The following is a 21828-nucleotide window of genomic DNA, read 5'->3' on the forward strand; positions in this document are numbered from 1 at the left end:
TCATGCAGTCAATGTTCCCATTGCAGTGCCCCTAAGTTATAAAGAGCTGATGATCTGGGGAGCTGTATACATCCCCTTTATCAATGACCCCTCCATGTCACCCAGAGGAAGTTGTGTAGTTCTTTCCAGCCTGACCACAGTGCTCTCTGCTGACACCTCTGTCCGTAACAGGAATTGTCCAGAGTAGTAGAGGTTTGTTATAGGCATTTTCTCCTGCTCTGGACAGTTTCTGACACGGACAGAGGTGTCAGCAGAGAGCACTGTGGTCAGGCTGGAAAAAACTGCACAACTTCCTCTGGAGCATAAAGCAGCTGATAAGTACTGGAAGCGTTAAGATTTTTATATAGAAGTCATTTACAAATATGTTTAACTTTCTGCCACCAATTTATTTGAATTTTTTTTTTTTTTACCTCAAGAGTACCCCTTTAAATAGGAAACAAAAAAAAACTTGTTATTTACATTTCTAACAGAATTTAACCCCTTAAGGACTCAGGGTTTTTCAGTTTTTGCACTTTCGTTTTTTCCTCCTTACTTTTTAAAAATCATAACTCTTTCAATTTTCCACCTAAAAATCCATATGATGGCTTATTTTTTGCGTCACCAATTCTACTTTGTAATGACGTCAGTCATTTTTCCCAAAAATCTACAGCGAAATGGAAAAAAAATCATTGTGCGACAAAATCGAAGACAAAACGCCATTTTGTAACTTTTGGGGGCTTCCGTTTCTACGCAGTGCATATTTCGGTAACAATGACACCTTATCATTATTCTGTAGGTCCATACGGTTAAAATGATCCCCTACTTATATAGGTTTGATTTTGTCGCACTTCTGGAAAAAATCATAACTACATGCAGGAAAATTTATACGTTTAAAAATGTCATCTTCTGACCCCTATAACTTTTTTATTTTTCCACGTACGGGGCGGTATGAGAACTCATTTTTTGCAACGTGATCTAAAGTTTTTATCGGTATGATTATTGTTTTGATCGGACTTTTTGATCACTTTTTATTCATTTTTTAATGGTATAAAAAGTGACCAAAATACGCTTTTTTGGACTTTTTTTTACGTGTACCCCATTGACCGTGCGGTTTAATTTACGATATATTTTTATAGTACGGACATTTACGCACGCGGCGATACCACATAAGTTTATGTTTATTTTTATTCACACTATTTTATTTTTTTTATGGGCAAAGGGGGGTGATTCAAACTTTTATTAGGGAAGGGGTTAAATGACCTTTATTAACAATTTTTTTTTGCAGTGTTATAGGTCCCACTAGTTATAGGAAAAAAAGTTTTCCCCTTTAAAGACCTCTGCTTCCTGTCAGTGAATGGAAACTAGTGTTGAGCGTGCATATTCGAAATGCTAATTTTTTCCAAGAATATCAGCACTTTGCGATTTCACGAATATTTGGAATATAGCGCTATATATTCGTAATGAGGAATATTAGTTTTTTTTCTTCTTCACCATACACAACAATGATGATTACTGTGTAAAAAAAAAAAAAGTGATCCTCCCTCCCGGCTTCCAGCTTGTGGTCCAAACAAGGCTCCAATATTATTTACTGTGTGAATCGGTGTGGAGCGCCAATATTTCCTATATATATGCGAATATGCAAATATTCGTGAATATCGGTGCTTCCAGAGGACACTGATCCCTCCCTTCTTTTAGGTGAAAGATATAATCGCGCATGCGCACTATGCAAATTTCATTACGAATTTTCACATGGAAAAAAAAGGGAACAAACATAGCGAATATACGAATTTCGCAAACATAGGACGAATATTCGTCCATATATTCGTGAAATATCGCAAATCCGAATATGGCCGCCGCCACTCATCAATAATGCAAACATTCAAGACCCTTTTTGTTCACACAGCTCAAGATTTGTTACAATGTATCCGATCTTGACAGTCCTCTGTCAGCTAAACCCGTCAGCAGTAGTGTTTTGCGAACATTTCAAATTTTTATCGTTGTTGGAATTGGAAATTACGAATATTCGCTTTTTTTCCCAATTATTCGCATATTCCTTCCTTTCACTTGTGGGCCAATGAGAATGATGCAAATACACTTGTCAGAGGTTTTGAACAACATCCCTAGCAACCAACAGTAAAGTTGCCCCCCCCCCCCCCCCCCCCTCACTGTTTTCTGCCTCGAATATGCGAAAAATATAATGAATACGCGAACTTCACGAATATAGGACGAATATTCGACTATATATTCGTGAAATATCGCGAATTCGAATATGGCCAATGCCGCTCCTCACTAGTCAGCAGCACAAATCTCCCTTCTGTCCTGATACTTTGCTACAATGTATAAAGGTAAAGTTAGAGCTGAGTGAGTCTCTTGTTTCAGACAAGATTCAGAATCTGATTCAGAGCGGGGACTGCAGTCTATGATAGGAGTCCCTTCCTCCTGGATGTTATTGATTCAGAGCAGGGACTGCAGTCAATGATATGAGTCCCTTCCTACTGGATGTTATTGATTCAGAGCGGGGACTGCAGTCTATGATAGGAGTCCCTTCCTCCTGGATGTTATTGATTCAGAGCAGGGACTGCAGTCAATGATATGAGTCCCTTCCTCCTGGATGTTATTGATTCAGAGCGGGGACTGCAGTCTATGATAGAAGTCCCTTCCTCCTGGATGTTATTGATTCAGAGCGGGGACTGCAGTCTATCATAGGAGTCCCTTCCTCCTGGATGTTATTGATTCAGAGCGGGGACTGCAGTCTATGATAGGAGTCCCTTCCTCCTGGATGTTATTGATTCAGAGCGGGGACTGCAGTCTGTGATAGGATTCCCTTCCTCCTGGATGTTATTGATTCAGAGCAGGGACTGCAGTCTATGATAGGAGTCCCTTCCTCCTGGATGTTATTGATTCAGAGCGGGGACTGCAGTCTATGATAGGAGTCCCTTCCTCCTGGATGTTATTGATTCAGAGCGGGGACTGCAGTGTATCATAGGAGTCCCTTCCTCCTGGATGTTATTGATTCAGAGCGGGGACTGCAGTCTATGATAGGAGTCCCTCCTCCTGGATGTTATTGATTCAGAGCAGGGACTGCAGTCAATGAGATGAGTCCCTTCCTCCTGGATGTTATTGATTCAGAGCGGGGACTGCAGTCTGTGATAGGATTCCCTTCCTCCTGGATGTTATTGATTCAGAGCAGGGACTGCAGTCTATGATAGGAGTCCCTTCCTCCTGGATGTTATTGATTCAGAGCGGGGACTGCAGTCTATGATAGGAGTCCCTTCCTCCTGGATGTTATTGATTCAGAGCGGGGACTGCAGTCTATCATAGGAGTCCCTTCCTCCTGGATGTTATTGATTCAGAGCGGGGACTGCAGCCTATAATAGGAGTCCCTCCTCCTGGATGTTATTGATTCAGAGCAGGGACTGCAGTCAATGAGATGAGTCCCTTCCTCCTGGATGTTATTGATTCAGAGCGGGGACTGCAGTCAATGATATGAATCCCTTCCTCCTGGATGTTATTGATTCAGAGCGGGGACTGCAGTCTATGATAGGAGTCCCTTCCTCCTGGATGTTATTTTCCGGAAAAGAATCCCACAAAGTTCCGATTCAGACAGATGTAAAATTTTGAGGGCAAATAAGAGAAAATTTCCTTTATTTAGAATCGATTCACTGATCTCCAGGTAACACAGATCAATCTGAAGTCCTGTGGATTTGTATGGACTGGATACTACTGTAACAAAGCTTCAGCTGTGACGAATATTTGGTCTCTGAATGTAAAGAACTGTTCCTACTCTCTGACAGCATGCAGAATGAAACACTAAGGGGGGCAAAAAGTGGCAAGCTGGGTGCAACTTTTTACTGATCTGCGCCGCACTGTCCAAGTGGGTGGTGCTTTTGTTGAGGGGTGTAGCCCAGGGGGTCAAGTCCTGGGGGAAAAAAAGTGCAGGAACTCCCCCAAGATTTGCACTCAATGGCTGGTTCTGCAGGAGCTCCTGCTAATGGGAACAGTGTTCCTGCTGTGGAATAAGTGCAGGAACTCAGTTCCTACACGTTCCTGCAGGACTTGAGCCCTGGTGTAGCCTAATGCTAAGTGGGCATGGCCGCCCGTGCATGCCAAATATACTATCATTTACGCCGTTGTTAGTACATTCCCACCAAAGCCTTTTAAAAAAAATCTGCAGAATGTTTCATTACACAATATTATACACATTTACATAAAATAAATAATTCCCAGTGCTCTAGTATTGGGGGCACACTGGCATTGTTTGTTGGGGCACTTTCTGGTCAGTACTCTCTATAGGGGCACGCTGGCACTCTTTATGGGGATACTTATGGCTATTTTGCTCTTTCAGTGATCACTAAAGCATAGATTTTGGTTGGCACTCTATGGTTGGCAGGGTTTAAGGGAACTTTACCCTGGGGTTCACTTAAAGAGTAGCTATCAGTAAATTACATTTCCCTATTCCCCCTCCCCATCTGTCCCTGACACTAAATACATCTACCCCTGTCTTTATTTTTCCCCAAATCCCCATAAAAATTACTTTTTTGAACAGCTGCAGGAGCACAGAGTTGAGCTCTCTGGTGAGGGCAGGAAGTGGGCGGTCCCGGCAGGCACAACAGTCATCTGAAGCCTGGCCGGGGCTCGCTTCTGCCCGTCTTCCTCTCTCCGTGTGCCCGTCTCCTCTTTCCTCACTCTCCTGAGATAGACTGCAGCTCACGCGCTACAATGAATGAGGAGAGGGAGATGCAGGGGGGCGGGAATATTAAAATTTTGCGCGCCGCGCACGCACGAGCGCTGTGCTCGTTCTCTGCCTGTTTCCTCTGCCTGTTTCCTATACGCTGTGAACGCGCATTCCGGACCAAGCTGTGGCACGCTACCCGGCCAGCGTTGGTCCGAACGCGCTGAACATCAGGAGGGGGAAAAGTAATCCTGAGGCATATAGGGTGACACCTAATGGCCAGATTTTCAAATGTAAAAGAAAAAACACATATAACATGATTTTTTTTTAAATAAAATATATTAGAAACATTTTTCTATTTAATAATTTATTTTTATGAGAGTACCCATTTAATGGGGGCCACGCTAGCATTGTTTTCTGGAACACATTTTGGCCAATATACAGTATATATATATATATATATATATATATATATATATATATATACACCACTGGCACAGTTTAAGTGTACAATTATGGCATTTTTAGTTGGGGCACTCTCTGAAAGGAACCATAATGGTGGTTCTCTGGCATTGGTAATAGGAGGCACCATGGTATAATTTGTTAGGGCACTCTCTGGCCAGTACTGTGTTTAGAAGCACATTGGCAATGTTAAGGGGTACATTTCTGGCAGTGTTAGTGTGGGCACTCTGGATGGCACTATAATGGTTGTTCTCTGGCATTAGTAAGAGGGAGCACTCTGGCATAATTTGTTGGGGCACTCTCTGGCAGCACAGTCATTCTGGTACTGTTCTACAGCTGGCAAGGATTATGGAGGTACTTGGCACGGTTAATAAGGGCACTCTCTGGCCAGTACTGTCTATAAGGGCACTATGGTCCTGTTTGTGGGGTCCTTTCTGGCTTTGTATATCTTTGTACTTTGTCATGGTTGATAGGGGCACTCTGTAGTTAACACTATTAAAGGGTTACTCAGCTCCCCAGCGTCCGGAACTCAATGTTCTGAACGCTGGTTGCGGGCTTCCGTGAACACGGAAGCCCGCACCCAGCGTTCGGAACATTGAGTTCCGGACGCTGGGGAGCGGAGTAACCCTTTAATGGGTATATTCTTGAACCATTTATGAGGACTCTCTGGCTGGCACTGTCATGGGGGCTCTATGACACTGTCTGTGGGACGGCTATGGCATTGTCCACTAATGCACCTGGCACTCTATGATTGGCACTATACTGAGGGCACTGACTACCGTTCTTAGAGCCCCACTCTGTCTGACATTGCCAATAGGGGCTCTTTGGGGGCAGGGTCACATTGGAGGGTTGGGCTTATGTATAAAAACACTGAATGCACTATAAAAGTTGGCACCTCTGAAGCATGACACAGTTGTGATATTTTACAGTATAACATACACATCCTGACACTACAACACACTGCATACACAATCTAAACACTGTAATAGAAAACACCACAGTATACGCTGGGCAGACGTACGTACAAAAAATATCTCCACCTCAGCGTTCATAATCCAACAAAATTATATTCACAGTTTTGAGAAATAAAAAATAAAATTAAATAAAGTTCGTAGTTCAATGTTTTTTTTTTATAGATTTTTTTCGTAATTACAGAGTCCGGTGCAGGATGGTGACGCAGCCGTGATAGCTAGTGCAGCGCTGCAGGGGGGGCTCCGTTTCCACCTTCCCAGATTTGGGATCATACACAAAAGCGTTCTCCGTCCCTTCCCCGTTTTCATCTCTTCCACCCAATATGTACATTTTTCCTCCACAGACCGTCACGCCGCAGCTCTCCTGTACACAGACAATCAGATGGTAAGAGCAGAATATGGTAGTCGGTAACAAGGAGTCATGTCATTATGGCGCTAAATGTGACAAAGTGTAAAGAAGAAACAGAATCAGCTTGGAGCGAGTCCATATTTGTGAATAAGCCGAGTGACACCCAACTAGTCAGGCACATAGTGATTACTGTGACTGAGAACGGCTTCCTGCTGCCTTATCTAATGAGTCATAAATCTAATGAGCAGTAATACCAGCTCCTCCCCTTCACATCAATGGTCTTGTCCCGTGCTGACAGTAGGGAGGGGGCGAAATAGGGACAGAAGCTATCTGCATTCAGCGCCTGTGACATGATGTCACAGCTTACATGACGTCACAGCTTACAAGGGAAAGAACAGGGCTGATATGAAGAGATCTGTGCCCTATGGCTAATGACATCACATTATTACGTTGCTTTATTACCTTACTTTATTACCTTACACTGGCTGTTTCTTCCGCTGGACAACCCTTTAAGATCGCATCAGGTCTCAGTCCTAAGACCCGCTGCGACTGCAAGTTACAGCCAGGTGAAGTGCTTAACTCAGTGCGTAACTCAAACTTCAGCTGTCATAGCATAAGTCAATGGCAGGGAGTTGAGGGCGTTGCCATGCACTTCAACGGGTGATAACACACAATCGCAGGACTGAGAGTCCGGTGGGATCTCAACCTCAATCCTCATCGAAATCCTCATCTCTGGTCAGAGAAGCTTGAAAGAGCCTCTCTCTTCAGAGGACCTTTTATATGAATAAGCTTGTAATACTTATTTATCAGTGGCACATCAAGAAGAGAACTGAAGAATGCACTCACCCGATAAAGTAACTTGCTGGAAGAACTTTATTCTAAAAAGCAGTAACTGTACAGCAGGTAGGATCAGACTGTTCCCTGCGCCCAAGAGCACTTCCTCAGGCCGCTGGTCTATGTCACTGCTAACAGGTGTAGGTTATAGAGGTACTCCCCTGGAAAACTTTTTTTTTTTCTTTTTTTAAATCAACTGGTGCCAGAAACTTAAACAGATTTGTAAATTACTTCTATTAAAAAAAATCTTAATCCTTCTATTACTAATCAGCTTCTCTTTTTGCCACAGAAAGTTATTTTCTTTTTGAATTTCCTTTCTGTCTGACCACAGTCTCTCTTCTGACACCTATGTCCATTTTAGGAACTGTCTGGAGCAGGAGAGGTTTGCTGTTGGGATTTGTTCCTGCTCTGGACAGTTCCTAGAATGGACGGAGGTGTCAGCAGAGAGCACTGTGTTCAGACAGAAAGGAATTTCAAAAAGAAAAGAACTTCCTGTGGAGCAAATAGAAGCTGATAAGTACTGGAGGGATTAAGAGTTTTAAATAGAAGTTATTTACAAATCTGTTTAACTTTCTGGCACCAGTTGATTTAAAAAAAATGTTTTCCAGGGGAGTACCCCTTTAAATAGGTAATCACAAATCACCATAGAAACATATAAACAAATATGTGCAGCAACATATACATCAAGTAAAAACCAATTAGAGGAATGAGCTGAGGTCGTGACGTCATTCAGACCGGTTGGATCTAATGCATCCAGTCTGAGTTTCATTTTGGAGTAAGGTTCATATTTCGGACAGTCCACTCTTTCTTGACCGGCAATCTTCAAGCATGCGCCGTCACCTCCGTGACATTCTCGGACATGTGCAATAAGTCTCGGAACCCATTCCCAGTATATTGACTGGGTACTCAGACCTGTCCCTACGTACTTGAAAGACTTTTCAGATTTCTCATGGCAACCTAACTATCAACTTGCATCTGTGGATATTGAGAGCCTGTACACCCGCATACCTCATGATGGGGGTGTACAGGCTATCAAAGAGTTTTTGGCCCAGATTTATCACAGAATGTCTACGGTAGAGCAATTTTCCCATGTTTATTTGGGTGGAGGGTTTGACTAGCATGCATCTTATTTATCAAGAAGGTGCAGCAGGATGATTAATTTTGCGCAGCTCTGCTGTCGTGGGAAAAGTTCTACCACATACACTTTGTCTAGACACCTGTGAGGGAGGGAAGTAGACATTTTCCCGGGTCCTGAATTTGGCAGGTTAGGTGTTTTTACTTACTTTCACAGAGCTGCCGGGACATTTTTACTTGCCTTTTAGATGCTACAACCAAATTTGATTGCGGTGTCTAAGGGGTTAAAGCCGGGCATCACTGTGATCGGTGATGTCTGGCATTAGAGTTGAGTCTTGGTGGCAGCTCCTGAATGCTCGTCATAGAAGGGGAGTGGGACTCTGTCGTCCACAAGAGGTTAAAGGTTGAATTGTGGAAGGTAGAAGTGATTCTCACATCTACAGGTAGGTGGTGTAGCTTTGCGCGTAAAAAAGTACCTTTGTCCAAAAAATGGCGACTTTTGACAAAAGTCGCAAATGATAAATACATGACTAAATATGCACATAAAGGAGGCGAGTCATTCACCCTGGTACGTGGATACAGTAGCCGAAGGCAATTTGTCCGGTCAGACCATAGTGCGGGAACGGGCGTAGATGGAACGAGGCGGGGGAGAGCTCAGACGCGGCCACAGACCGTTACACGCCCACTAGCTCTTCGTCAGGCCGTGAGATAAATACATGACCACTGCATGGTCAAAAAGAAAAAGTTCTTCGGGTAGGCAAAAAGAATAAAACTGTCTATAACAAAAGACGCATAAAAGTCGCTAAATATGCTGCTTGCGCCTGAACTGCACCAAAGCATAGACAAAAAAAATCCTCTAAAATCAATGAGAAATCTCCCCCTTTGTCTCACACTGACAATTCTCAGGCTTACAATAATTTCATCTGCGAGTCCCTATGGCTAGTCCTCACTAATAACACCTTTATCTTCGATAATACCTGGTATAAACAGATAGGAGGGACAGCCGTCAGAACAGTTTGTTCCAAATGCTGAGCAGCGGAGTACCCTGCGGAGTACCCTGGACTCTGATCTTTTTTCAACCTTATGAACTATGTTACTACTATGTTACCCCTTTAAAAATACATTTCTAGAGCGACAATATCCAGAAAATCTTATTGACACATGCTTCAAGAGAGCTGAAGCGATTAATAGGTCCTCCTTGCTTCTCACAAAGAAAAAGAAGAACACTACAGACATGCAGAGATGCTTTGCCTTAGTTTTTGCCAATAGCAACATGAATGCCACAATTAATACAGCCATCAGACGTAACTGGTACATGCGAGAGAGACACACTGCTCTCTGACATCGCTAAAAATCAACCTTTAATGAAAAAAACTTTTGATATATTATGGATTAATGTATGCAGAATAACTTTCCAATAGCTTGTTATTAAAAAAATACGCTTCTTTCTATTTAATTTTCAACTTTGAAAAATGACCACTAGGGGTCTCCCTACCAGTCCTTTTTTTATAGATTTCAGACTCATGCTGGAGTCCTAAATCTCAAACTGCAGCCAGAACACAGACAAACTCAGCACTGCTCACTGCCAGGGAGCAGTGCTGTGCTTGTCTGTGTCCCGGCTGCAGTCTGAGATTTAGGACTCCAGCATGAGTCTGAAATCTATAAAAAAAAAAAGGACTGGTAGGGAGACCCCTAGTGGTCATTTTTTCAAAGTGGAAAATTAAATAAAAAGAAGCCTATTTTTTAATAACATGCAATTGTAAAGTTATTCTGCATACATTAATCTATAATATTTCAAAAGTTTTTTTTTGATGAAAGGTACCTTTTAATCACAAACAGAAAAAGTACTACATTAGTGTGGTGAGCCACGGGGGTACGATGTGAGGTGTAGGGGCAGATGGTGTTGCCCAGGGGTAGATTGTGTTAACCTCTTAGTGTTTGTGACGCCAGGGCGTGGTTTGCCTATGAAACCACCCGAAGGTAATCCCGTTACTCCTAGGTTAGGCAGGGGTAAATAATAGTCCAAGGCCAGGTTAAGGTTAATGGTAGCTTTACTGAAGTTGAACAGGTGTAACAGTCTTTACAGGGTAGTAAGGTTCCCAGAGAGTTGACCAGTAACACAGGGGACCTCGCAGCTTGCTGGGACTTGCAGTGACTTGACAGACTCTAGCACAGCCACGCTGACTATAACTGACTTGACTTGACTGAAGATAGTGACAGCAGAAAGAGATGACTTGACTTACTGACTTGTGGCTGTAATTTAGGCTTGAGGCCTCCAGATGTGCTGGACACTGGTTCTGAGACGTCTGGACTGGACTTGACCTCAGGATCTAAGAGCATATAAGATAGAGATTGTAGTACCTCCTCCTCTTATAAAGGGGGGGGGGGGCTGAGCAAGGAGCCCATAGGCTAGCTGCGGGTCACCTGGTGCTCCCTGGGTAACAAACATATGACTTGAACATGTGACAACCCTTATCATGTGACTAAAATCATGTGACCATATGAAAGGTCCTTTACCCTTAATATATAACTTATACACATTATGGGTGAACACTGCAGGTGAGCCCTGAGGGCGTACAGGGACTCAACCTGACAGGACTGTAGGAACATATCCCGTACTGGGACATCACAATAGGGGATGTCTTTGGAAATAATGCTGCAGCTAGCGCTAATTCAAATAGAACTTGGCTTGACACTATCGCTTCTCTGCCTTTTGGCTAAGATCAAGTGTAGTATCTGCTCTTATCAGTGGTTTAGTCTCTGGCCATTGATGTAGGATGGATGCTGCATGGAGGGAGCAGGTGTTTCGGGCCGTTCCGGGCTGGTTCTGAGGAATCAGCTCGACGGCTGTCCTGATGTGACCGGTTTCCTCCGGGTCTCGCCATGAATTAGGGGGGTGTAGAGCCGAGGTACTTCTGTGCCTCGGGGAGTGGTGACCCTGAAGTTCCGAAACTCACTGGGTGTTATAACTCACTAAGTGAAAGCGGCTGCACCATTACTCTTCCACTTTGGCACTCACCCTTGGTATCCCGGCCTTCTGGCTAGGATCAGGGCAAATTTTATAGATCCGGCCGGATGACCAGGCAGTATATCTGCACTTCATTCACTTATTTTTTTATGTCACTGTGCCACGTTTCGTGTTTATTTGTACACAGGATGGTCAAGATGCGGTAGCCTTTCTGGGTGTCCCTCCTGGTGGTCTAGGGGAGGTGTGTGTGGCCATTAGATTCCTCACCTCCCTGCAACCCCTAGGCATCATGGCTTCAGCCAAGATGCCATCAGTATACGGCTCCTTGGCTGATACTTTGGCTAACGCCTAGGTTGAAGCCAGGAGCATTTTCGTCCCCTTAGTAGCTTCGGCGAAAAGGGGCATCGAACCTGGATCCTTGCAGGTGCCTTTTGGCCCAGAGATGAAGGGTAGGTTTGTTGGGGGGCCTCTCTCCTGTTGCAGAAGGGCTTAGCGATAGACCGCATCCTTTAGTTTTTTAGTGTGACACGTTTGCACTTTTTCTTGCACTTTGGGTGATAGAGAGCAAGTAAAAAAAAAAAGAACTTTGCTTGACACTAGGACCCTCAAGGGGAATTTTCAGTGTAAAAATTGTTCTTTGTGCCCACAAAACCTATCGAATAGAATAGTGAAGGTGGGAGGCATAGCGCATACAGTGAATCAGCTTATTACCTGTAAGACGAACTATGTAGTTTACGTACTCATTTGCCCTTGCGGCTATGCGTACGTAGATAAAACTATTAGGAGTCTCTACATAAGAGTATGAGAACATCTCAGATCTATCGTCACTGGCAAAGTAGTTCCGAGATTTATTGCGCATGTCCAAGAATGTCACGGAGGTGATGGCGCATGCTTGAATATTGCCGGTCTAGAAAGAGTGGACTGTCTGTATGTTATGTTTAGTGTTACTGTCTGTATGCATAGCCCTGTGACCTCCCGATGCCGGCGGGACTGGGATTGCGGGATGGGTCCGCATGCGAATCCCAGCCTGTCACTCACCTGGTGCTTCTCCTGCCTCCTCCTCTGCCTCTCTGCTCCGGCGTGCATGTCCCCTAGGGTGCGCGCGCCAGAGCTCGGAGATTTAAAGGGCCAGAATGCCCAATAATCAAGTGAACACCTGTGACTCAGCTATAAGTTCCTCCACCTCCCACACTTCCCTGCCGGATCTTTGTTGCCCCAGTGCCTAAGAGAAAGCGTACCTGTTAGTTGTCTTGCCGTGTTACTGACCCTTAGCTCTGTGACCTAACCTTGCTCCTTTGCCGCCTGCCTTTTGACCTCCTGCTCTGTCCCTGACTATGCACCTGTGCTGCCTGCCCTGACCATCTGCTATCCTGACCATGAGTTGCCGTATCCTATTGTGCCTCGAAACTCCTCAGCCACCTGTGTGGTCGAGCCGTGCCAGGGGTTAGTGACCTGGGTGCCGCCTGCCGCAGCAAGTCCATCTCGCTTTGCGGCGGGCTCTGGTGAAAACCAGCGGCACCTTAGACTCCGCTCCCTGGTGTGGTCTGTGTCATCTGTCACACAGGTCCAGCAGATCCACTACTACAAGCATTCCTGTCTACAGAAACGTGAGTGTTACACCGAAATATGGAGGTGATAGACATAAAACCTTACTCCAAAATGAAACTAAATGGATATTCAGACTGGATGCATTAGGTCCAACCGGTCTGAGTAACGTCACGACCTCAGCTCATTCCTCTAATTGTTTTTTACTTGTATATGTTGCTGCACATATTTGTTTATATGTTTCTATGGTGATTTAGGATTACCTATTTAAACCGCACCTGTTAGCCTTGAAGTAGACCAGCGGCCCGAGGAAGTGCGCTTGGGCACAGGAAACAGTCTGTTGCCACGAGGTGCTCCCTGATCCTACCCGCTGTACAGTTACTGCTTTTCAGAATAAAGTTCTTCTGCAAGTAACTTTATCGGGTGAGTGCATTCTTCATTTCTCTTCTTGATGTGCCACGGCTGAAAGACTGTTTATCAGAATAGCACCCCCGTGAAAGGTCCAACACTTCTGCCTCAGTCTCTCCAGCTTATAGGACGCACTACAGACAGTGCGGTGCCGGACCCTCTTCTTTCTATGTGACCTAATACTAATTTTTACAACAGTTCAAAGACAAAAGAAAACCGGCACTGCAATGCTGCATACACTAATGTGTGTCAACGTCACAATGGATGCACTAGTTAAACCGCTAATAAAATGATTCAGATGGTGCTCACGTGGAAATCAAGATGCGTAGAAATATATACACACAAAGAAAGTAAACCGGAGCACTCACCCGATGTCTACAAGTTCCGGTAACGTTCCAAAGGTCCTCTTCGGACAAGAGCGAGGAGGCGGTAGATGGTACAGGGGGAGTTCAGACGCTGGCAATGGACCGTTTCACGCACCAAGCGGCGTGATACGGTCCGTGGCCAGCGTCTGAACTCCCCCGGTACCATCTACTGCCTCCCCGCTCTTGTCCGAAGAAGACCTTTGGAACGTTACCAGAACTTGTAGACATCGAGAGAGTGCTCCGGTTTAATTTCTTTTTGTGTATGTAATATTAATTTTGGCCTTCGGAGGCACTGCAGAAAAATTGAACACTTACTTCCAGGTTTCACACAGATCACAGCTGATCGCTGGAGGTCCATGCAGGAGGACACTTTCCTGATCTGCCTGTGGTCAATGACTTTTCCTAATCTGGAGAACCTACTAATGATTGTTCTGCAACTCACCAGAGCTCCGGGCAGAGACGCCACTTCACTCCATTCATCCGTCTTTGGGTTGTAGCTGAAGATTGTGCTCAGCAGACCCCCGACCACATACACCACCCCATCCAGTTCTACGGCATTGATGCATCTCTGGGAGAAAGGTGACGGCGTCTTATACGTCCATGTGTCGGTTTCTGGGTCATAGCACTGAACCTGGAATTATGACGAGAATTAAGATCTCAGCTAAATAAAATACTTCTCGGCCTTTTGGCAAAGATCAAGTGTAGTATCTGTTCTTATCAGTTTTTCATGCCGGTATGGGGCTGGTGGGGATGGGTGCTACATGAAGGGGACAGGTGTAGCGGGGCTTTCCGGGGGGGTTCTGAGGAATCAGCTTACCGGCTGCTCCGATGTGACCTGCCCCCTCCGGGTCTCGCCATGAGGCTGAGAGGGTCTAGAGCCGAGGTACTTTTGTGCCTCTGGGAGTGTTGACCCCGAGGTGCCGTAACTCACTGGGTGTACTGGCTCACTGAGTTGAAGCACGGGCACCATAATCTTTTCACCTTGTGGCACTCACCTCTTGATTCCTGGCCTTCTGGCTAGGATCAGAGACATTTTTATAGATCCGGCCGGATGTCCGGGCAGTATATCGGCACACATTCACTTATTTATTTCTTTTTTGTCTCACTGTGTCACTTTTTGGGTGTTGTGTGTCCACAGGATTTGTCAGGATGCGGTAGCCCTTCTGGGTGTCCCTCCTGGCGGTCTAGGGGAGGTGTGTGTGGCCATTAGGTTCATCACCTTCCTGCAAACACCCGGGTACTCCAGCTTTGGCAGGGTACCAACCGTTATCGGCTCTGCGGGCAGATACCTTGGCTAACGCCAAGGGGGATGCCGGGAGCATTTGTGGTCCCTTAGTAGCTTCGGCGAAAAGGGACATCGAACCTGGAACCTCGCAGGTACCTTTTGGTCCGGAGGTGAAGGGTAGGTTTGTTGGGGGGCCTCTCTCCTATCGGATAAGGGCTTGCGATAGACCGCATCCTCTGTGCACGTTTTTTTTAGTGTAACACGTTTGCACTTTTTCATGCACTTTGGGTGATTCGAGAGCACGTTCCTCGTCTCTTAGATAAAAAAAAATGTTAAAAAAATTGTGCAAAATACATCCGATATCTAATAATCAACTCAGCTCTGCTTCATCTGACTATACTATACCTTATCTGTGTTCCCATAATCCTCCACGGCTCCGCCAATGACATACAGCTTGTTCGCACAGGAGACCACCGCGGCCGAGCTCACGGCTGCCAACATGGAGGTCACCGGGGTCCAAGTGTTGGTGAAGGAGTTGTACCGCTCCACCGTAGACAACCTCTTCAGACCGTCAAATCCACCGACAGCATAAATCTGCAAAACAAAAATGTCATTTTTATATGTCATTTTAATGTGTAACTTTACATATTCATCATATACAAAAATCCACAACTTTCTAATAAACTTTGGGAGGAATTTATCTTTGGCATGAAAATTTCTTCAATTTTTCTTTTTATTTGCACAGTTTTTCTAGCAGGGTTTCTGTTTTTTTTTTTATCATTGTTTTTTCGCAATTATTTTTGCCATGTTGTGCATCCTTTAAAACATTTTCACCATTTATTATGTTGTGCAATTTCTTTAATTATGCCAGAAAATCTGGGTAAAGGAAAAGAAAAATTGCGCAATTTTTTTTAGGAATCCCTTCCCCCAAACATAACAAATTGAATTAATTTTTGTAAGGATGCACATGATCTTCTTACCTCGCCATTAAGAACAGCCATCTTGTGTCTCCACCGACCCTTACTTAGCGGGGCCACCTTAATCCAGGAATTGAGCTGAGTGCTGAACATCCAGACATCATTGCTGTTAATGTGACCGCCTGGAGAGACGAAAGGTAAGTCACTGATGAGGGCTTGACAAATCCCAGGTGCCAGGTCGTCATGGTGACTAAGAATTTTGTTGCAGTGCCTAGGTTTTTTTCAGTCGTTTCCAAAGGGTTGTTCAACTTTAAAAGAAAAAACTGTTGTACTTACCTATGACTCCTTTCCTGCGCTGATCCCCTGTTCTGCCTCCAGTCAGCCCTACAGTGTTACATGAGCAGTGGACATCAGGTGACCACCACAGCCAATCAGCAGTCATGCTCTGTACTTTGGAGTACAGTGTGTAAGCCGAGGCTGTTGATTGGCTTACGCGCCACTCACTCACTAATGACTATGCCACAGGGAGTGATGAGGGAACACTAATAAATGTGACACGGGAGGGATGAGAGGACACTTATGACTGTGACACAGGGAAATATGATGGGACACTAATGACTGACACAGGGAAATATGAGGGGACACTAATAACTGTAACAGAAATGAGAGGACACTTATGGCTGAGACACAGTGAGAGATGAACAAGGGTGAAGAAGAGTGAAACCGGGAAGTGGTGTCCGCGCTGCTGGAAAGTAGGTAGGATCATCAAGAATCGGGAACCATAAGTATTGAAAGTAGACCTTTATTTTGTTCTCACAACGTGTTTCTGGGAGTAAACCCTTTCATCAGGCGTGATAAAAGGGTTTTCGACCAGAAACGCGTTGTGTGAACAAAATAAAGGTCTACTTTCAATACCTATTGTGGTGTCCTGGTACCGTATTGCATACCGTACCTAGTGTAGAGGTCCCCAAAGTCAGAGTAACTACGTTCAGGTAGGGTTCCTCAGGTGGGACAGCCCCTAGTCGCCTCTCCTAAAGTCTATCTTTAGTGATAATAAATGTATATATTTAATAATTGTATATTCTATATTAATGTATGGTACTTGCCTTGTTCAGCGTCGCAGGACTTTCGGTCATGTGACCATGCTAGTAACCTCTATCGTATGTTGTAGGACCTTAGGAGGTCCTTGGGTCACGTGTTACCCACAAATCTCTGTAATGGTGATTGACATCAGTATGGACCAATTAGGGTTAGTCCAGCCCCCATATAAGGGAGCTGCGTCCAATTATCGCTCTCTTGGGTTGCTGCTCTTGTGGATGCCGGACTAACAGGACGGTGCTACGCAACTTTCAAAGACACGCTAGGCCTCAAAACCTCCGGCCTAAGCGGGACAAAAACCGTGAGTTCAAATCTAAATCCCCGCAAATGTTAGTGTGACTACTGGACCGCAGCTAACCCCTAAATCCAGTGGAGCAACGCAATATACTAAAAAAAACTCTTAATAATAAAGTCCCAACCTTTGTCAATCTCCAAGGAAAAGCTGTTGTTATACTCAGAGACTGTTGTATTATTGAAGCTTGCAGAAAATCTTCAGTAAACGTTAATGCTGTTTCAGAAACTCTCCGGTTGTGGACAATCTATTCTTCTTATCTACCTGCCTATCGCTCTGGGGAAGGTTGGTGGTAGGAAAAGCGTTATTGAGGAACCCTCACCCTGGCGTCACGAATAGCAAGGGTTAACAAGCACCCTTTAATTGCTGCACAGCCACACTCCCCATACCCTACACCCCCCAGGCTATCACACTATGATTCCCGATCCTTGCTGATCCTACCTACTTTCTAGCAGCGCGGACACCACTTCCCCGTTTCACTCTTCTCCTTCACCCTTCAATGCCGATGCCTTTGGGAGCAAACGGAGCGGGGGAACCCCTGGCGTAGTGGCGTCTTGACGGGGGTTTTAGTGGCCCTCCCAGATGTTAGTAAGGGTTAATGGGGTTAGAGGTATATTTCAAGGGAATGGGGGTTAAAGGGTTAAATGGCTGCTGCTCCTTTAAGGGACAGTAGCAGGTGGCTCGAGAGTGGGGTGAAAGAGAGGTCATCTGGAGGGGAGGGGGAGGAGTGTATATAGGGGGGTGCCCCAGGGGGGGAGGGTACTCACCAGTCGGCGTGTAGAAGCGAGAAGAAGGTCCCGCCCGCCCTCTTTTAAACGCTTGGTGGGTGGGATTCTGATAAGGGGGAGGCATGTGAAAGGGTCCCGGGGGAGTTAGTAGTTTGAAAGATAAATGTTTGAGATGGTTCAATTGGGCCTCCTGGTGGTGGTTCTGGGCCTCAGGAGTTCGAGGGATTGTGCAGAAGGTTACCGGGGTGCCCCTGGGCCAGGGGCTCGCGGCCAGGGGTAAGAAGCGTGTTGCACAAATCCGGTTGGGGGAGGGGAGTGCCCTCCAGTTTGGTTATGTTTATATGTAAATATTCAAATGTTATTTATTGGTTTGTTAAATAAATGGGCCACACGGCCCAATTTTCCCACAGCAGGTGTCAGTGTCTTTTCTATTGGGAGAAGGGGTTGTTACGTGGTTAAGAGTGGGTTAGAGAGGAAGGGATGTATCTAAAATCCCATCCAGTCATGGTGTGGGAAGCCGCAGCAGCTCACTATTCCTTGAAACACCCTTGTAAGTGTTGTGCCTGGAATCTGCACAATCTTCCCAGGTGAGCATGTTTCCTTTATTCACGAACTTCTACCCGATGTTGGTGATCCCGCATTAGGAAGCGCTTGTTGTCTATTTGTTTTTACAGGGGGACACTAATAACTGTAACACAGGAATAAATTGACACATGTGGGGAGATGGTTTATTTTTTTGCATCACTAATTCTACTTTGTAATGACATTAGTCATTTTACCAAAAAATCTACGGTGAAACGGGAAAAAAAATCAATGTGTGACAAAATTGATGAAAAAACACTAATTTGTAACTTTTGGGGGCTTCCGTTTCTACGTAGTACATTTTTCGGCAAACATGATACCTTCTCTTTATTCTGTAGGTCCATACGATTAAAATGATATCCTACTTATATAGGTTTGATTTTGTCGGACTTCTAGAAAAAAATCATGAATACATGCAGGAAAATGTATACGTTTAAAATGGTCATCTTCTGACCCCTATAACTTTTTTATTTTTCCATGTTCAGGGCGCTATGAGGGCTAATTTTTTGCGCCGTGATCTGAAGTTTTTAGTGGTACCAAATTTGTTCTGATCAGACTTTTTGATCACTTTTTATTCACTTTTTTGTGGTATAAAAAGTGATCAAAAATGCGCTATTTTGGACTTGGAATTTTTTTGCGCGTACGCCATTGAATGTGCGGTTTAAAAAGTGGTATATTTTTATAATTCAGACATTTCTGCATGCGGCAATACCACATACGTTTATTTTTATTTACGCTGTGTTTTTTTTATTCTTGGAAATGCCGGGTGATTCAAACTTTTATTAGGGGAAGGGATAATTGAAAGGGTTAATGATGTTTTTACACTTTTCTTATGCAATATTATAGCTCCTATAGGGGGGGCTATAACATTGCATTAACTGATCTTTTACACTGATTGATCCATCTCCATAGGAATGGATCAATCAGTGTTTTCGGCGATTTAATGCTCAAGCCTGGATCTCAGGCTTGAAGCATTCAATCGGCGATCGGACAGCGCAGGAGAAGGTAAGAAGACCTCCTCCTGTGCTACAGCTGTTTGGGATGCCGCGATTATACCGCCGCGATCCCGAACAGCTCCCTGAGCTAACCGGCACTTTTTACTTTCACTTTTAGCCGTGTGGCTCAACTTTGAGCGTGCGGCTAAAGAGTTAATAGCGCGCGGCACCGCGATCAGTGCCGCGCGCTATTAGAGGCGGGTCCTGGCTTCACTATGACGCCGGGCCCGCCGCGATATTATGCGGGGTCACCGTGTGACCCCGTGTTATATCGCAGGACTGGGACCCAGGACGTACTCATACGTCCTGGGTCCTTAAGAGGTTAATGACTGACACAACGGGGAAAGTGAGGGGACAGTAAAGAGAGCCCCCGAAGAGGACAGCATGGGAGGGGAGGGGGCACATGACAGGGCGCAGTAGAAAGTGCAGGCAGAAGGTTCAGGAAGTAAGGGGGGGGGGATTACGTTGCGTAAAGGGGGGAAGGTGGAGTATAAGAAGAAAAGGAGGAAGGGGAGGAGTCATTAGGAAAGTTGAATCAGTGAGAGTCCCTCCCGCCTGCCCTGGTTTAGGGTGAGGTGGGGCATGGTAATTGTTGTCGCAGCGGCGGGAGATGGAGGGGGATCTGGAGGCATGCTCGAGCGGATGGCAGAGTGGTCTCCGAAGGTGGTGCCATTGGGTCAGGTGACGGTCGACCAAGGGCAAATTAGGAGAGAGCGGAAGGAGAAGCTGCCTTCAGGTCCCCTTACAGTCTGGTGCCATATCAGGAGTTTGGTTAATTCATTTTGCACTATGTTCAGGTTACGTGAATGTTATGGGGTAATGTTACCTTGGATAGCGGGAGATGTTAGGGGGCATGTTATTTATGAACACATGTAAAGTGTCATATTTATATATATATTTATTAATATATATATTTGTTATATTGGTTTTGGATAATAAAATTGGGTCCGCTGTGGCCTTTGCACCACGTTGGAGTGTCTGTGGTGTGGGGCCAAGCGTAATTCTACGATCCCCCTAGTCATGACTGATCATTTGATGTCTCATGAATGAGAAATGTTACAATAGTCCCTGAGGGAAAGACTTAGGGCAGACAGTGATCTGAGGACACCAGTCATATTAACCCCCGAGCCACATGACATTACCTGAGATATAGATATTATTCTTCAGTGTGGTGGCTGCAAACTCCGACTTGGTATAACCCGGCATACTGGTGAGCGTCATCCACTGCCCGCTCTTCGGGTGGTAACATTCGGTAAAGGGCAGCTTTAGGAGGCCCTTTTTATCACAACCACCAATGATAACAATGGCTTCCGACAGATTCATGAACCTGCAATAAATTGTGCCCAGATAAAGATCATAAAGTAAATCTAGTAAAACTTTTCCAAAGAAAAAAATAAAGTCATACTGATAAAATAAATACATAAAGAAGGCGGTATGGGTTATTACAGATTGTTTTGCTCTAGGACAGTGTTTCCCAACCAGGGTGCCTCCAGCTGTTGCAGAACTACAACTCCCAGCATGCCCGGACAGCCGAAGGCTGTCTGGGCATGCTGGGAGTTGTAGTCCTGCAACTAGAGATGAGCGAACTTACAGTAAATTCGATTCGTCACGAACTTCTCGGCTCGGCAGTTGATGACTTATCCTGCGTAAATTAGTTCAGCCTTCAGGTGCTGGAAAAGGTGGATACAGTCCTAGGAAAGAGTTTCCTAGGACTGTATCCACCTTTTCCAGCCCACCGGAGCACCTGAAAGCGGAACTAATTTATGCAGGAAATGTCATCAACTGCCGAGCCGAGAAGTTCGTGACGAATCAAATTTACTGTAAGTTCGCTCATCTCTACCTGCAACAGCTGGAAGCACATTAGTTGGGAAACACTGTACTGAAGCATATAATGAAAATATAATACAGTGACCCCCCCCCAACGTACGATGGCCCCGACATACGATCATTTCAACATACGATGCTTCAGCTGCCACCGGATAGCTGTATATGGTGCCCCGTGTGGTCTGCTGACGATCACTTACCTGTCCTCGGGCGGTCCGGCGCGTCCCATCGGGATCCCCTGCATCGTCGGCGCTCTCCATTGTCGTCATCACGTCGCTGCACACGCCGTCCCGTCATCCAATAGGAGCGGCGTGCGTAGCGACGTGATGGCGGCGACGGAGAGCGAGGATGCCGGGGAAGCAGAGGCCTTGTGGGAGCGTGGGGGACACCTCAGGGACGTGGCGACAGCGATGGAAGGCGACATCCAGGGCAGTGGTGACGGTCCAGAGCGGCGGGGACAGGTGAGTACAACTTCCTCTACCAGTGGTCTCCAACCTGCGGACCTCCAGATGTTGCAAAACTACAACTCCCAGCATGCCC

At 45.4% G+C, this 21828-nt stretch overlaps 1 protein-coding gene, 1 non-coding gene and 1 pseudogene across 6 annotated transcripts in view; 2 read left to right on the plus strand and 1 right to left on the minus strand.

The window, feature by feature from the left end:
• Window positions 1-5723: 5723 nt before the first annotated feature.
• Window positions 5724-21828, minus strand: part of KLHL35 (kelch like family member 35) — a 95958-nt gene continuing 79853 nt past the window's right edge. For 4 of the 5 annotated variants that reach the window (XM_056561190.1, XM_056561189.1, XM_056561191.1 and 1 more), the window contains 5 exons: window positions 20607-20791; window positions 15833-15951; window positions 15258-15446; window positions 14070-14258; window positions 5724-6448 (listed from right to left, as the gene is read on the minus strand). In XM_056561190.1, the coding sequence (XP_056417165.1) occupies window positions 6263-6448; window positions 14070-14258; window positions 15258-15446; window positions 15833-15951; window positions 20607-20791 (868 nt within the window). In that variant the 3' untranslated portion in view covers window positions 5724-6262. The remainder of the gene's footprint in view (window positions 6449-14069; window positions 14259-15257; window positions 15447-15832; window positions 15952-20606; window positions 20792-21828) is intronic. The other variant, XM_056561188.1, reaches the window with a different exon arrangement.
• On the plus strand, window positions 11039-11232 carry LOC130359928 (U2 spliceosomal RNA). The gene has a single exon (XR_008890503.1). It is a non-coding gene; the product is annotated as a U2 spliceosomal RNA (small nuclear RNA).
• Window positions 14297-14444, plus strand: LOC130359972 (U2 spliceosomal RNA; annotated as a pseudogene).

The sequence above is a fragment of the Hyla sarda genome, chromosome 2, assembly GCF_029499605.1.
Source record: "Hyla sarda isolate aHylSar1 chromosome 2, aHylSar1.hap1, whole genome shotgun sequence".
Lineage (NCBI taxonomy): Eukaryota > Metazoa > Chordata > Amphibia > Anura > Hylidae > Hyla > Hyla sarda.